This window comes from Pyxicephalus adspersus, chromosome Z (assembly GCF_032062135.1).
Source record: "Pyxicephalus adspersus chromosome Z, UCB_Pads_2.0, whole genome shotgun sequence".
In the NCBI taxonomy this organism is placed as follows: domain Eukaryota; kingdom Metazoa; phylum Chordata; class Amphibia; order Anura; family Pyxicephalidae; genus Pyxicephalus; species Pyxicephalus adspersus.
In genome coordinates, this window is record NC_092871.1 from 53,576,786 (window position 1) to 53,594,029 (window position 17,244).

Below are 17,244 nucleotides of genomic sequence, written 5' to 3' on the forward strand. Positions count from 1 at the left end.
CTTTCCAACGACAATTATTGCACATGTGTACAACACGTGTGTACATCCTGACATCAGTGCCATATGGAGATAAGAACACAAACTCTGGTGTGTCTGCAAACATTGTATCCACCCAGGCCTTCAATACAACCTGATTGTACCCATAAGCAAGATTCTGATGTTGTGTAGTGTATTTAGTGTTCACAGTTTAACCCCTTGGTTTATTTTCCTTGTCAGAGTTAACAATAGACTTTAGTCATACCTTAAGGCTGGGTCTACATGGACATTTTTAAAATGCATGTAAACGTTGCTACTGCGTTTATATGTGTGTTGATGCTTTTTAGGCTTAGCCTACAGGGACTGTTTCCCCAGCGTTTAACCTGAGGCTTTAAAAGCCCATGTCTGAAATTCCCATGCATTTCAAAGGGCTACTCTACACCAGGATGCAGCATTTTCCAGCATTTTAAAGCTTAATAAAAGTGCATACAAACGCATATAAATGCAATAGAAACATTTACATGTGTTTTTAAAAATGTCTGTGTAGACTCAGCCTTATTAGCATTTTAAAGCTTGTCTTTAAAACGCTGAAAAACGTCCCGCGCTTTTACTACGTTTTCCAATGCTTTTAAATCATTTACATTTGAAATGCTTATAAACACGGGAAAATGTGGGAAAAACGCAGGAAAATGCCCCATTGAAATCAATGAAAGGGTTTACCTGCATTTTCCTGCATTTTTGGACGTTTACCAGCGTTAACCCCGCGTTTTTATTTTTTAAATGTTGCAAGCAGGGTTATAGAAAACGCTCATAAATGTGCCCTAAGGAAACGCCCTGGTATAGGTTACTCCATTGGAATGCATGGGAATTTCAAACATGAAAAGCCTCAAGTTAAACACTGGTGAAACAGTCCGTGTAGACTAAGCCTTAAACTGTCGACAGGATAGCTAGACAGGTAGTTCAGTTCAGGTTTTGAGAGAGGGAGATTACCTGGCACATTAATGAGTGACCAGAGGATAAAGCTAGCTACTGCTATTGACTACATATGTATCATAAACAATTTTCATTTTTCTAATTTGCATAGTTGTTTTCACTTATGTTTTAGCCTTAATTGCATCTCATTGCTACTGAACTCCTTTATTGACTTCCTGTCTGTATGCATATATTTTACCAATGGCTGCATGGTATTTCCCATAGTCAGTTTCCTGATGGTGACAACAAGGAACCATGTCTGCATATTATTGTTTTAAGTTGCCCTAAAGCTACGTACACACGTCAGATTTTTATCGCCCGATAATCGGCATCGGCCAATTATCGGGCGAAAATCTGCCGTGTGTACAGTCGTTGTCGTGTCGGTGTCGTCCATCGTCCGGACGACCGACCTGCCGGATCCACGGACGATGGACGACAGCCGATCCTAATGAAAGGGAAGGGGAGAGCGCGCAGCAGGGTGCCGCTCCGTCGCTCTCCCCCCTCCCCTCTCCATAGAGCATGAACGGTGCTGTATGTACAGCATCGTTCATGCATCGTGCACTCCCTTGTCGTTGGAAAGGATCGTGAAAGATCCTTTCCAACGACAAAAATTGGAAGTGTGTACGCAGCTTTAGTCTCTGACAAAAGTCCTTAGCAACAGCAGGAATTTGGGATTGGATACAAGTATACAAGATACTTGTATGAACGGATCCCCATATATTATATTCAGAAAAGCAACAGATTTTAAAATGTAGAAAAATAATAATAAATTAACAGCTCAATTAATTTTATCCCTAAATCCATATACTTTTATCTTTTTTGGGGGTACTTGGCAGTAAAGACTATATTACAAACAGCATAGGATCGGTGGTCTGTTTGATGGCTGCCACCATGTAGCTATAGATCACTACAGCAAGCAGTGAATTGTGCTACATAGAGAGGCTGGACAGAGTTTTGGGACAGTCATTGTTGAATCCTAAGATAGTGATCATTGCCCCAGGATGTCATCTGTCCATATTTCGTATGTCAGTTGAATCTCAGGTGCTGGGTACATGTGATGCTCAGCACTCTAATGTTCACATAATGGTCAATACAAAAGTTTGTCCTACACCAGTAATAGAATGGGTCAGAGTGGTTATGCATTGCTATGAACAGGCTCCAAGTATCATAGCGCCTGTATGTCATCATTTTGTACATTTCTACAGATCAGGATAGAACTAAGTTATTTGAATATTTTCTTACAGAGTGGCACAGCAGATGATGTGTGTATCAGTTTATATACACTTTTGTTTGTTTGCAAACAGGGTACAGTAACAGGGAGGAACTAAACAATTGTGTGCAGTCATCAATTGTGTAAAGTAATTATAGTTATCATTTCATATGTAACAACAAATACTGACACAATGCACTATACAGAGAGCAAAAACTTGGTTACACATGGTATGATAAAATGTGTTTATTGCAGCACAATCAAATACAGCTTTATATCAGTAATTTTTACTGGTTGGTATTCAGACAACATGTTTATCCAATCAAGGAATCCCCCTTCTCTCGTAATTCCCATAACCTTGTATCCCCCGCCTGCCAACCTAGATTAGTTTTTTAATATTTATTGATTTTAAAACAAAAAATGTTAGGAGTTGAGTTCTATGGAATTCAATATTAGATGGTCACATAGATATGTGGTAATACTGTCTTGTTTTGACAAACAATTGCTGATTATGCTGTTAATGGATAGGAGGTGAGTGGGTTCTGTTTTCAACTTTCTTTCCTTTTCTTGTATTTATGATTGTTATATTGCCTAGAACCTGAATGATTATTATTGTTATTAATATTTTTAATATTATTATTATTAATAATAATAATAATAATAATAAAAGAAAACAGGATTTATATGGTGCTAACATATATATAGCAGCACTTATGTTTGTTTCTGTTCACTGTATGTTTCCAATGAACCTTCCCAATAAAAATAACATTTAAAAATGAATATCTATAAAACATAAGATTTTTGCTGTCTGATTGTAATATAACATTTTGTCTTTCCTAGATAGTTTGTAGTTATGGCCTGCTGAGGCATTAGATAAGAGAAGTCTTGGAAGCCAAAAATATCCAAACTAGAAACTACTGGTTGTTTGTATGTTGCGCCTATTACCATGTGTATTTGGCATTTAATTGAACAGTTACACAGAATAGACATTTAGGGTGTAACTACTAATTGAAAGGGCCAAAAAATGTAGTGCTTTTTCTATTCTATAGTCACATTTAGGTTGGTTAGTTCTCTCCTACCTCTTCTCTCCTTTTTATTCCAGTTTCAATTATCTTTATTAGATAAATGAATAGAGAAGAACAGACCCCAACAGCACGCAACCACCCCCACCCCTTCTAGGGCCCATATCAGCTACATTGGCTTGGATATAATTATGTCCTTATTATATATATGAGCTGTTCTCCTTCTGAGAAGGAACAGATTTAATTGAAGAGACCTCACTAGTTTACTCCAACATATCAAATATTTTGGTACTTTCTCAGGATTTAGAATCAACAATTCCAAGACTGAGATGCTTTTTCTTAAAACAGTATACCCATCTGATGTGGTGGAACTGCTCCCCTCTCAATCTCAGATTTTGGGCAACTCCTCCTCAAAACACTCCCACCTCTGACATCTACACTCTCCTACTAAACTGCCCCTCAGACTACAGCACCCATGTATCATTTGTCTGCCGTTGGGCCACCTTTCTTGATCTACCTTATTAGGACACCCCAAATGTATTGGAATCTAGCTGGTCCATTACAATGAAACACATAATCAGGGAGGTGTGGAGAGAACTACAATATAAAATAATTCACGGGGCCTACAGTGCTTTTGATCTACACCCTCTTCTGCTCAGGGGTTACTAACAGCTTGTACAAAATGTGACCTTCCCTCCAGCCTACTACAGCATGTGTTGTGGGCATACCCACACATTCAAACATTTTGGACTGTTTTTTCACTCATTACCCGCTCACTCCTTGTCTCCCATTTATGGCTCTTTTTTGTGCTTTACTAGTCTTTTTGAATCCTTTGGGCCAAACTGCCTTACTGTTAAAACTCAAAATGTATGTCTTCTGGCTGCCAATAAATGTATTTTGAAGAATTGACTGGAACTTCACCCTCCCACAACCTCACAATGTATGACTTATTTGCAAAACATGGATGCCAATACACCCTGCCCCCTGCACATACCACACACCATGGAATGATATGAAGGCCTTGGGTGTATCTTAAAGTAAGCCTGTAATATGGTTAGATTTTATTTAAGGCCATAGTTAGTTAGTTTATTGGTAATCATTAATTTGCTAAACTAGAATCTGTCGCATTTTGGTGTCCTTTTTACAAGGCTCTATCTCCTAAGTGTTACAATAGATATGTTGTACTGATCCCTCTTACCTCAAACTATATATAAAAATAAGGTCATTTTGGATCATAGCAAAATTTTATATGAGCCTCATGAAAGTGTTAATATAGCCCCTTGTTTTCTGGAAAACCTACCGTAGAAACTCTCCAGGTGTGAGGAAAAGGGAAGCTTTTCAAATTGTACCTTTGTTTTTTTTTCCTCAGTTGTTCACGATGTATCTATATTTTTTATTTTACAATGTCAATTTCTGTTTGAAGCTATGTGCTAACTCAAAAAGGTAGTATTGTTTCAAATACTACCTTTTCAATAAAAAAAATAGTATCATAAGAAAAAAAAAAAGCTTGTATTCCAGTGTTGTGCATTCCTGCATACTGGAAGGCTATCCATAGGATTAAAATATGTATATATATATATAAAATGGTTCAAATATATGGGATGTTGGTGAAAGTGCATCAAACTACAGGTATAATGGAACAACTCAGAATGAACCCTATGTAAACTAGAACCGTCAAAACAGGATCAGAGAGCTCCCCTTACTAATGGCAATGTTTACTAATAGTGTTGTCACTCCAAGACAAGAAGTAAATAGGGCCTTTCTCCTCATCTACATAACATAAAAAATAGCCACTAAGGATTGTACAACTCCAAGCAAATAGTTTAGTTAGGCTAAAGCTGATTTAGCAGCCAATTCCAGCCTTCTTTGCCACCCCCACACCCAGTGTGAATGCCCCTTTTCTTTCACTCTTCCCGTGTTGCTCTCAATTGTTCAATATGTAAAAAAAAAAGGAAGATTAACAGTCATGTCCTTTTTTTATTATTATTATCTTTTAATATTGAACACTGTCCAGTGACACCGTGAACCAAGTAATATAGAAACTATAGAAACCAGTCAAAAATGAGCACACACAAAGTGTATTTAATTTTTAGGATGTTTCAAAGTAACAAAAATGTATTTGTACAACACATCACCTATACAGATATCCGAATTTACAGCTGTACAAAATCTGTCCTAAATCACTAAAAGGAACACAAAGCGTAATGCAGTTTTTCGAGTGTTCAGATCAATGACAGAAATGTATTTGTACAACAAGGCAACAAGGCACTTATTTAAGTTTCCCTGTTAAAAACAGTAACATGAACAAAAATTATTTTTTTAGGGGGGGTTAATATGTGTGACAGAAATACCTCAATCATCACATTATCTAGATAAAACTTCCCATTTATAATGTTTGTACATAACAATAGGTAGGTCCATGTACTGTAACATGTAACACTTTTAGTGCTAAACTGAGCACACACATGTAATGCAGATTGTACTAGGGGTAAATGTTTTGCTTTAGCCACCAAATGTGCAATGTTCAGGCCTAAACTCAAACAGCAACACCCAATACATTGGAAGCAGTGAGTGGGGACTGATTTGAAGCAAATCTCTCACTGGATTTATTAAAGCAGCTAAGGTGTACTAAATGTACAGTTATCCTTAGCATTATATTTATTAATTCACGCATTGATCCAATATGATATGCATCTATTACTTATTTAATGTACAGTGCTGCATAATATGTTATCGCTATATAAATACCGATTATTAATATTTAAACATCAGCTTGATTATACCTTCCTTTTTTTTCTAATTCAGTTTATACTCCTATGTGTTGGAGAAGGAGGAGGAGGGTTGGGTTGTGGTGATTGTGTCCTCTGTTCAGGGGAATTTTGGCTGTCAGTTACTTCTGAGCCCAGGATGGTATGTTCTGATATATCAGGAAGTTCACTTTCTTTTAAAGATTCCATTCCTTTGAAGAGGTGTCCACTTTCGAAATCTGTGTACAGAAAAAACAAGAAGACATGTTTAGAGCAGACTAAAGCTGCGTACACACTTCCAATTTTTGTCGTTGGAAAGGATCTTTCACGATCCTTTCCAACGACAAGGGAGTCACGATGCATGAACGATGCTGTATATACAGCACCGTTCATGCTCTATGGAGAGGGGAGGGGGAGAGCGACGGAGCGGCACCCTGCTGCGCGCTCTCCCCTTCCCTTTCATTAGGATCGGCTGTCGTCCATCGCCCGTGGATCCGGCAGGTCGGTCGTCCGGACGATGGACGACACCGACACGACAACGACTGTACACACGGCAGATTTTCGCCCGATAATTGGCCGATGCCGATTATCGGGCGATAAAAATCTGACGTGTGTACGTAGCTTTAGATGCATACCTCATACTGCTGTTTTATCTTAACTGACCTGGAAGTATTTGTAGGATGTTCTCATCTTCAGTCAACTGATTAGACTCTTTGGTATGTTCTCCCAGGAAGTCTTGTTCACTTATCATTATAAGGTCCAAATCTGCAGGCTAGATAATAGAATAATAATAATATTATTGATAATAGAAATATGTAAGGAAAGTTTTTGAAAGATGGTTGTAGAATGGTAACATGGTCACTTGTCATCCAGAACAAGTTTCTTCCAAAAAATAACTTGGTGAATGCACAATCATGCTGAAAGGTCTGTCTTGCAGAAACAGCACAGCCAGAACAAAGAAAAAGATGAAATAGGGATCAGGTCACATGGTTAAATCATCACTGGTTGCTCATAGGAAATAAGTGGGAACAACAGTTTCTTAGATAATGGCACACTGATGAATTGTATTCACTTGGGTTCTCCAAATAATGACATGCAATCAGAAACACTTAAGAAGAACTAAACCCACACTACTCAACTTTCCTGCTGCCATCTTCCTTACTTTTTACTATTTGCAATAGTCGGCAGTCGTTTTTGGTCGTGTTGGGAGGAAGTAATTCATACATATCTGGCACACACAAGGGAAGCTGGGATTACTGTGTTTTCCTGGCAACTATTGTTGAGCTGTGTATGCCCAGCTCAGCAAACATTGACATCCCGGTAGTGATTTATAAGAACATTATACTCACTATGTCAGATGGTTCCTCTGTCCAGGTGTGTGATAATACAGCTGAAGAAGGAGATTCTCTGCTGTCTAATTTATGTGATCTTTCTATATCACAAACTACTGAACCTGTAGAGAAGACAGAGGCCTTCAGTCATCATACTACATATACATTATTATTCCAACTAATAATGAAGAGGTGATAATTCTCTGCTATACTCGTTAACAACAGCCAGATTCTCATCTTGGTTTTCCTTTTTAGGAAATTCATTCATTTTATTAGCACTCATACTATAATTTTTAAATTATTTTTTTTCTTCTAAAAGAAAGAATGTGCACAGTAATACCCAACCACACCTTTGAAAACAAACTACTTACCCGTGGAATGGTTTAAAACCTAAAAAATCTTTACAATTTTCTTGCTCCAGGAATATGTTATTATAATATCCCCACCGTGGTCTCATCGATACAAATCAAACACAGCTTTAAGCTAGGTACACACTTCCAATAATTATAGTTAGAAAACAAACAATTACGACCGATCAACGATTATGCTTGATTATATTTGAACGATCGTATTGTGCACAATTCTGTACATGCTGTAATATATACAATGATACAATCGTTCAAATATAATCCACCAATAGTGTACACACGCTAGATACAATCGTTTGAACAATGCAGGGAGTGACATGATAGTGTCAAGATAGATAGCGAATGATCAGATTCACTGTGCCGGTAGTTCATTTCCAACGACAATCCTCGTTCATCAGTGTCGTTGGTCACCTTTTTTGTGAGCGTTTTTTGGCCAATTGGTCGTTCGTCTTCAGCGATAATTATTGGAAGTGTGTACGCAGCTTTAGAGTGAAAGCCAGTTAATGACAAAATGCCCCTCTCATTGCACAGGCTCAAGTTTTATAACCTAAAATGGTTTACAGAATGCACTTTTTTAATTTATCAGGCACCTGTGTTAGTACTACGTTTTCTAAAAAAAAAAGGCAAAAATATTTATTATGTTTAACTTGATGCTGATCACAATTACAAAAAAGAAAATAAAAAAAAAATAAAAAAGTAAAAAAAGAAAGTAAAAATAAAAAAAAATACCCTAATACATGAAAAGCTTCCACAAAAATAGCTGTAACACCTCACCAATAACAGTTCTGTGAGTTCAATTTACCTGGTAGGTTTATCCTGCAGCTGGGTCCAGCCAAATCAAAATATTTCTTCCATAAATAGTATTGGTTCCTGATGCTGTTCAAGTCATTTCCCACATTGTCCACAGCCACAATATTCTAAGATACAGAGCACAATTTTGTCAGAAGGCATTCTGTCATACAATGATCCGATTGCTTTTTGACTCTGTTTTTATGCATTCGCCAGGACAATCATTTGGGTGATGGACGACGGGCGCTGTACACATCAGCCCTGAGCCGAATATCAGGCGAGAACCATTGGACGTGTATACATAACCAAAGTCTAAAATTGAACAATGAATAGCACTGCAATCAATAAAAAATATTTTTGACATGCAATGTCCTTTGTAGTAACCACCGACCTGTTCATTCAGCTTGTATACTGGGCTGCTCTGTGAGAAGATTGGACTACTGAAGTATTTGCTTCTTCTATCATGCAAAACCACAGGCTGGTTTTCTAGTAGCAGATCGTCTGGCCCAGGACCAGGCAATGATTTTGAATATGGGAGATAGTCACCAGATCTTCTGATTCTCATGATCTCATCTGGGCTTTCCTTTATGAAACTAAAAAACAGTAGCAATTGTGGCACTTTAACATTGTCCATCAGACAGACCAATGAGTTTACAGGTGGTGCAAATAGTAATAGCAGTGTACAATAACACCAAGCATCAAAGATCAAGGAAATCAAACTGAAGATTAATATGAATGTCCAGCACTGTTCTCACTAGAAGCACATGCCTTCCCCTTCGCTCCGTTTGTCCACACGTAACAAGGTAAATGCTTTATATATCTACAAATAGAGCAGCATTTGACTCAATTTGTAAATTTAATAAGACAGCATTCGTTATCAATGATTGGCCTGGTCCTGCCACACTCGAGGATACATAAATCCTTATCCCTGTGCAAGGTCCAGCTAGAGCGAATTACACCTTACAAAGGACTTCCTTTACTTTCCTGGTGACTAAACGGTGATACACAGAGTGAAGGAAAAGTGAACATGTACTGTTAGGGAAAGGGGACAGTAAGGGAACTTGTGGTTTTGTTTTAAAGAATCAATTTTGATTGTATACTTGGGATTATGAAACTTTGCACATTGTTAGCACTTTCTAGCAAGACAGACATGGAAAAGATAGTGAAATGTCTCACCATTTTCTGGCTGGTGTCTCCATTGAGGAATTGTCAAGGATCAAGTTATGAGGTCGTCCACCTGTGGGAGGTTTAGTCACTTTCCTCAACTTCCGCTAACAAAACATGAACAGGTTTTTAAGATTTAACAAACACTTTTAAATGTATCTTAAAAAATTAGCAAGATGGTGGTGGAGTGGAACCTTAAACTTCATTAGATCGCTCCAGCAGGTTACATTAAAGCAGCCCTATATTGGATTATTGCCCCCTCTCTATCTTAGTCCTCGAACCAAAAAACAAAAAAAGACCCCTGAAATACCCATCTCAAAAAAACATTACCCTGGTATCTAAGAATACTGGTCATCTGAACAATGGCCACAAGTGACTGTGGTGTGTAGTTGTGACTTGAAGATTACAGGGGGTCAAAGACCTTTCCCCACCCAAAGTGACAGTGATGAATGCCAGAGTGGCCAATCGGTGTATAATTATTCAAGAAACTGACTCACCAAGTCCTGGTTTTCTCGTCTCAGCTGGCCTGCCACGTTTCTAAATGTCAGCTCTTTAATATGAATCTTCAAAGGTTTTTCTCTAAATGAAGAAATACATACATGAAGCCTGATGACTGACTTTATAACTAGGTTTTGCAGAGAAAGCATGTACAGGTGGCTCCACCTGAACAAGTACAAAAAAAAAATTATATTATAAAAAGCTTCAATATTTTAACTTAGAAAATCTGATTATTTTTGGACTGTGAAAGGTAACCAAGTTACCTAGAGATCTCCCATATAAACACTAGAAGAGCATATAAATTGCCACTACTGAATATTAACCCTCTTTGCTGCCCGCACACACAGTATACCTGTTTTCCTGAAATTTCTGCTGAGAATTTGGCACCCAAACCATCATCATTTGTTTGTTCTTTTGATCTTGTGAGCATTGGTCCACTGTTGCCACCTAGAAAACAGTGCATTGTGGGTAAAGCATTTTAAACAGTATTGCCCAGAAGGTGCACCCAAATTATGTCTCAGATTAAGACATTTAGGCAAGCAGACATATAATTGTTTGTGCCCCATTTATTTCTGTGCTAATCAACATTTCATGTGATCCATCCTTATGTGTGTGCTCTTCTTTTTCCTGCTCCTAGGTTTATCTGCCGTAGCCTGATAGTAAGCCTGAAATGGCCACAAAGGCCTTCTACCAACATGTTTTTTCTGCATTTCCTCAGCAATATGTAAGGAAACACAAAAAAACACTTAAATCATTTGTTGCTAGATTTTTAAGTTTGTTACTTAAAGCATATGTAACCTTCCCACCAAAACAATTTAATATAATGCAGCTTATTTGTCATTAGGTGTGGTAGCCACATTCGTTTTCGGGTAAGAACAATTTCAGCAAGTACGAAAACACCTGATCGTGCAAAAAATCCAGTGTCCTTATCACTTATCTTGTCTCTATGATTTTACATTCATACAATTTTGTTTTGAGGCTTAGATGTGGGATTAAAACTTCGTGAACTCCTCCAATCACAGAAGTAGTTTTCAGCTCACCATTACTGAATGTAGCAATAGTAATTTGATGGAAATGTGTTCATGTGCTGCTAGCGATGGGGGATAAAAGCGAAGGTATGAATTCTTTGAACTTTATTGGCACAGTAAAGTTTTGCCTTAAAAATCTGAAAAAAAAAATAAAATCTTTTCTTCTGGTACAAACCCTCTCTGGAACTGCAGTATTGTCAAATATACTGTGTTTAATAATGTTTGATTGGGCACAAACACAGAATCAAAATTTAGAGAAGTCAAGAATTAGTTATGAGGCAACGCCATTTAAAATTGATTGTTTCATTTTCAGAAAATGCAGAATGAGTTCTCAAGTAGAACAAAACCCCAAGAGTTCCAATGAATATTTTTCTACCCTGTGTATACAATTGAAATATGGTTAAGTAGAGCTGTATTCTATTAATCTAGTATGCTATGACCTACACACCACCAAGACACTGGTGATCACTTACCTTCCAAGGTTTTCTGGTGGAGAGGAATGATTCCACCCCTCTAGGAGCTGGTGTGAGTTCTCTATAGGAGTTCATGCCAGGAAAAAGGATTTTGTTCATGCTGTGAAACAAAAAAAATGTAAAAGTGATGCTGACGGTGTTTCTGAGCCAAAAGTATTCAAGGTCAGTTCAACCCTCTAACAAGATGCTCCTTTATATATATATATATATATATATATATATATATATATATCTATATATATATATATATATATATATATATATATATATATATATATATATATATATATCTATATATATATATCTATATATATATATATATATATATTGTAGTATAGCTCATGCTAGACAAGCCACTTTGCCACTAGAAGCAACCTAGCAACAACAAAACTGCTGAATACAACATTTATCTGCCTCTACAGCATTGCTCCTTCGCCTTTTAACAACCACTGGATCTTGCTCACCAGTGGTGCCAAAAAAGCAGGCATGTGGTTCTTGTGCCACTAGTGTGGGCAAAAATTCCAAGAAAAAAAAGGCACCATAGATCCATAAATACCAATGCAAAGGTCAGTCTGTAGTATTTTCAGAGTGATTCAGAAAAGAAAGATTCACTGCAATAAATGTGAATTTTATCAAATGTTAAACAACTTGCATATTAGTGGTCATTACAAGATGTCCATTTTTTCCTTTATTAGTCAGAAAAGGAAAGACTTTAAAGTCAATGAAGTTTAGTCTTATAGGACACTTCAACAGCAGTGGTGAAGTCAGAGGATATTGTATCCCAGTAACAAAAGACAGTCATATCATTGTGGGGCCCAGAAGCAGCATTCCTATATCATAAAGGTAACAGCAGATATCTTGGTGTATCTACTCTCATAAAGAATAATCACTTCTAAACAGGAGCACAGGTTTACCCTAAACAGGTTACATGTATATCTGAATAATTACAGACTGGGATTTTAAAAAAATAATAACGGATCTGTACAAAAGACTGTATACTAGCTGTTCATGTGGATAGGAAAATCAAACATTAACTCCTTATCTTAAAAACTAATATCTTATCATTTGAGTTCTTTTTTAGGACAATATTAAAGTGGTCTGCTAAGCATGCATTAGAGTGGCGTTATACTCAGCGTTATTTCCCAGCATTACCTGCAGATTTCACTGTTGTACATAGATGGAGTAGACATTCCGCTGTTGGTAAGTAATAAAGATGCACCTTCCACGTCCTGTTTATTCGGCAGGGTCTGTTTAATTGGCAAAGTAGTTATACTCAGCACTGGAAGTCCCGCTGATGAGAAATTGTATTTTTGTTGTATTAAGAGAGAAGTTGTATTAAGGAGACTCACCAGAATAAATATTTATGTAATTCAAGTAAAGACACAGTCAAATCATATATATTAATGCTTACTTGCAAGGTTTTTCTGCACCATAAATTTTTTTACTCACTTGCAATGTTACCTTTAAACTTGAGAATAAATGTAATTCAGCCTTGGTCCCTAGCTTACTTCTCTCTCCTGCTATGGCATGGTCCTTTTCTTTTCAGTGAGTGTCTAATTGTTTTCTGTGCTGGTCCAGTTTTTCTGCTTCTCATTTTACCTCCCTACATAACTTTTTTTTGTAGCTGCTATAAGAGGAGCAGAGAGGAATGCAATAAAGCCCTTACGCCCAATATGAGTCCCTGGTGCCACACACATCCATTTGGATGTAATCATGCAACACTCAGCACCCCCCATGTTCCTTACCTAGGTTCCTACTCGGGCCAGTAAAGGGTGACCTTACTCAACCTCACGGAGATCCAAGCACAAGGTCTGGCAACTGTTTACTTTCTCATTATAAGGTCATGCCAATCTTGGACTATAAATTACATTTTCTCATCTGTCCTCAAAAAATCTCCCCTGCGCAATGTTTTGTTTCATTAGACTGGATTCTACCACACTCCCATGTGGAACCAGTCCATTGCACGGTGGATGGCAAGTTGTCCTTCCTGTTGATTGGTTGACCCAGGAGAAAGGCGGAGCTAGAAGTGACATCACCACATCATACATATCATGAACAGTGAAAACCTGATGCTGGAGACAGTCAGAGATTGGAAACATATTACAAAAGACTGCTAGAGAGCCCTGCTATTACAGTCCAATTACTATACTCCCAGACTTGCGTTCCATTCAGCCCAGTGTTCTCTCCAGCCCTTAAGCTGGCAAACCACCCAACACTTTCCAGTTACCACATGGCTCTTTTGGGTCACAATGCAGGAGCACTGGACAGTTGAGACATAATACAAAGATGATAAAAAAATAGGACGTACTATGGAGGTGGACATTAGAAAGTTGGGACAAGGTATAGAGGTGATAGAAAGCTAACAGAATTACTGGATTCCTGTGGCAACAACAGCTGGGAACACTAAATGTGCCACCCACTGCTTCTCCCCCACCCTTCTAAAAAAAATTTCCGGGGAAACACTGCAGCCCTTTAAAATTAACTAAAGTCCATTAGATCTTCTCAGTACATTCAAGCTCCTGTGCTTTGCGTTCAAATCCCTCCACAGTTTTTGCCCCACTTATCTTTCTGACCTGATAGAAAAATACTCCCCTAGCCGCTCTCTCCGCTCCTCCAATGACCTACTAATGACTTCCTCACTCATAACCTCATCACACGCACGGCTCCAAGACTTTTCTGGAGCTGCCCCGACTCTCTGAAATGGGCATCCTCATCCTATTCGGCTTGCTCCTACTTTCTGCTCATTTAAAAGAACACTCAAAACCCATTTTTTTTTAAACTGACCCACCCATCTTCTTCTGTCTTTTGAAACCATCTCTACTTCCCACCACTACATTATCTCCCATCCTATTGTGTGATACTTCCCCCACCTCCTAGAGTGTAGGACTTGCTTCATTACAATTTATATTTTCAGCTATAGTTCTGCTTTAACCTCCTGGCGGCATGAAAAATAAGTATTTTTTGTTAAAACAGTACATTTAAAAATACTTTGTTGTATTTTAATTTTCTGCCTGGTCCCTTCTCCCAGCCACACGATCCCACCCTCCAGCCACATGCTCGCATTGCTTCCTTGCCTTGCATCCCCAACGTTCACACGCTGGGAACGCAGATGCTTGGCATTGCTGGAGGACGCTGGGGGAACATGGGGACCAGCTAAGACTTGAAATTTCCTGGCAATTCCACACCGAGGGTGGCTCGGTGTTACCACTTTTGGTATGGATAATTCACTCCGAGCCACACTCGAAATTACTGCTGGAGAGGTTAAAGAAAAACTTTGAAAATTATGAAATAAGCTATTGATTCACCAAGCAATGCAGTACCTGCATCCATTCGGGGGTTCCTGGTATTAGACCGCAGTGGCCGGTATCGAGGGTGACCCTGCTTGATCCTCCTTTGGGTCTCCCAGCACTGCGGGTGAAGACACATAGGTGCCTTGCACAAAGTCTCATCCAGATCCATGTTGGTGGCCAATCTGCTCACAGTGACAGGAGGGGACTTACTGCTACAACCCATCCATGTGCATGGGGCACCTGGAATACAGACAGACAGACATATTTATATAGAAATACATCCTCATCAAATCTGATTTAGAAACAACTACACACACCAACTTAATTATTTTATGTAAGAAAACCTTGTTTGCCGATGATCCGAAAATCCACTTTATTAATTGTAATGTCATATTAAAAACAATGCGGGGGAAAGGTTTAAAAACCATCTAAAACTGTGTTTTCTTTTCTTTCTATTCAGAATGTCAGAAGGATAGAGACCACCTGAAATCCTGCCATTTCTGTCATTACTTGCTGTCTCTCTGGCCGGCCATAGCAGCACCAGAAACCAGAGCAAGGCCCTTTTCCCCTTGCATGCACTTTAATAGGGGGTTGATGTGTAATATTGCTTGGACCAGTCTGAGGAAGCATTGTGTGAATAGGTCAGTGAATATCTTGACTTCTGACACCAAAGTAGTTCAACTAAGTAACAGAGCAAATTTTTCCTAAGCAAGGTTGTCCATTCTGCCCCGCCTTACATTAGGAGGGTCTCCGCCTCTTCGCCCAGCACGACCCCAGGTTTATAACACTCACCTAGCGCTGGTTTCCACAACATATATAGCCGCGCCCCGCCCCTTCCACGCGTCTGACAACCCTGCAGGAGCTGATTGGTGGCGCGCTCTCACTTGTACGTGCCTGCTGGAACGCAAAGTTGCGTTCAAAGCGGCTGAGCAATGAAACGCAAAAAACCTACAGGGGGCGGGGACTGTGGGCACGTGGTACACGACAGTGGTCTAGACTCAGGCGGGAGGGTTCATGATAGAATGGAATTGTTTAACGGAGGGGCGTGGTTTATGTAGGTACGTGGCTTATGTTGTAAAGCAATAAGTACAGAGAAATCACAGGATTTTTCCTAGCGTCTAGAATGGAGTTGTTTAGAGGAGGTCTCCCTCTAGAGGGCGTTATTCAGCCAGCTCTATAGTCAGAATGCTAGAATGGAGTTGTCTAGAGGAAGATATTGCAGATAATTCAATCTAGCCAATAGTTAGATAATTCAATCTAACATACAGTATATAAAAATTACATGTATTTAAACCAAAAAATAAAATCACACTTACCTTTAATTCAGCAGATCTTTCGATCGTGTTGCACCCTTCCTTGACCAATCCCGCTTTCCTGGAATTCTCCTTTGTCCTGGTGGAAGGAAGCACTGTGCCCCGCCATCTTCAACCTTTATTTTGTGGTTACGTCACTGATCTCACACTGGGAAGATGGAGCAGCCAGGAGCTTCTTGAGGCTCTTTGCACCCATTCTGTCTTGATCACCACAGCCCTGGCAATCAAGACAGAAAGTAGAGGTGGGTCAACCTTTTTTCTTTCTTTTTTTAAGGCTGTTGCTTAAAAAAAAAAATTATTTTTACTTTATACGTAAAGTAAAAACATTAAGTTTAGGTCGGCCTTAGGATAAATTCCTCCTTTAAACCACTCTATTATATCCCATTCTGTAAAGAGCAGGCAAAAATGGGGTGGGCAGAACCTCATCCTTTTTACCCAACCTCCCTTAAACCACTCCATTCAATCCTAATTTACATTCTAATTCTTTGCTACTATGGAGCTGGTGGAAGAATGACTCACCACACTGTATGCACGCTAGAGTGTAGTGTGTCAAACAAACCTGGACTGGAATTAACCTCCCTAGCGGTTCATTTCTTTCCAGTTTTATATGTCTAAAAGCGGTACATTGTTTTTCATGAAAATTTATTTTACAGTATAATATATTAGTATGAGTATAATAAAGTTTGAAACACAAAATCATTTAAAAAATCTATACATTTAAAAAAAAAAATTTAATTAAAAAAAAATACATATTATACTCATACTATTATATATACTGTAAAATAAATGTTCTTGAAAACAATGTACTGCTTTTACACATAAAAATCTAATGTATTGCATTCAAGTTATTTTGTATTGAATGCAATGCAAATAGATTTTGAATTTCCTGCCCCGCCCGGCCGGGACGTACACACGCACCGATGTCAGCGGGAACTCTCCCAGTGACTCATCGGATGCAGAAGCAGGAAGAAGAAAGGAGAGGACAGAGATCACGGCGCTGGACCCCAGCGGATCAGGTAAGCGCTCTATTTACTAACCTTCCTCAGGTGTTCCAACCCCCAGT

At 38.6% G+C, this 17,244-nt stretch overlaps 1 protein-coding gene across 3 annotated transcripts; it reads right to left on the reverse strand.

Moving 5' to 3' along the window:
* Nucleotides 1-5,242: 5,242 nt before the first annotated feature.
* CZH9orf43 (chromosome Z C9orf43 homolog) lies at nt 5,243-15,783 on the reverse strand. 3 transcript variants are annotated; one of them, XM_072429920.1, is made up of 12 exons: nt 15,661-15,783; nt 14,899-15,108; nt 12,731-12,869; nt 11,579-11,678; nt 10,430-10,524; nt 10,077-10,158; nt 9,592-9,686; nt 8,807-9,008; nt 8,429-8,543; nt 7,277-7,380; nt 6,591-6,699; nt 5,243-6,166 (listed from the first exon to the last, which is right to left on the reverse strand). In XM_072429920.1, exons 1-12 carry the CDS (start codon nt 15,680-15,682, stop codon nt 5,982-5,984), a joined length of 1,458 nt encoding a protein of 485 aa, XP_072286021.1. In that variant the 5' UTR covers nt 15,683-15,783; the 3' UTR covers nt 5,243-5,981. The 3 variants fall into 3 exon arrangements, with proteins under 3 accessions (XP_072286021.1, XP_072286025.1, XP_072286022.1); XM_072429924.1 differs by having other exon boundaries at nt 15,079-15,108; nt 15,661-15,713; XM_072429921.1 differs by lacking the exon at nt 15,661-15,783 and adding an exon at nt 15,606-15,625.
* Nucleotides 15,784-17,244: the final 1,461 nt, after the last annotated feature.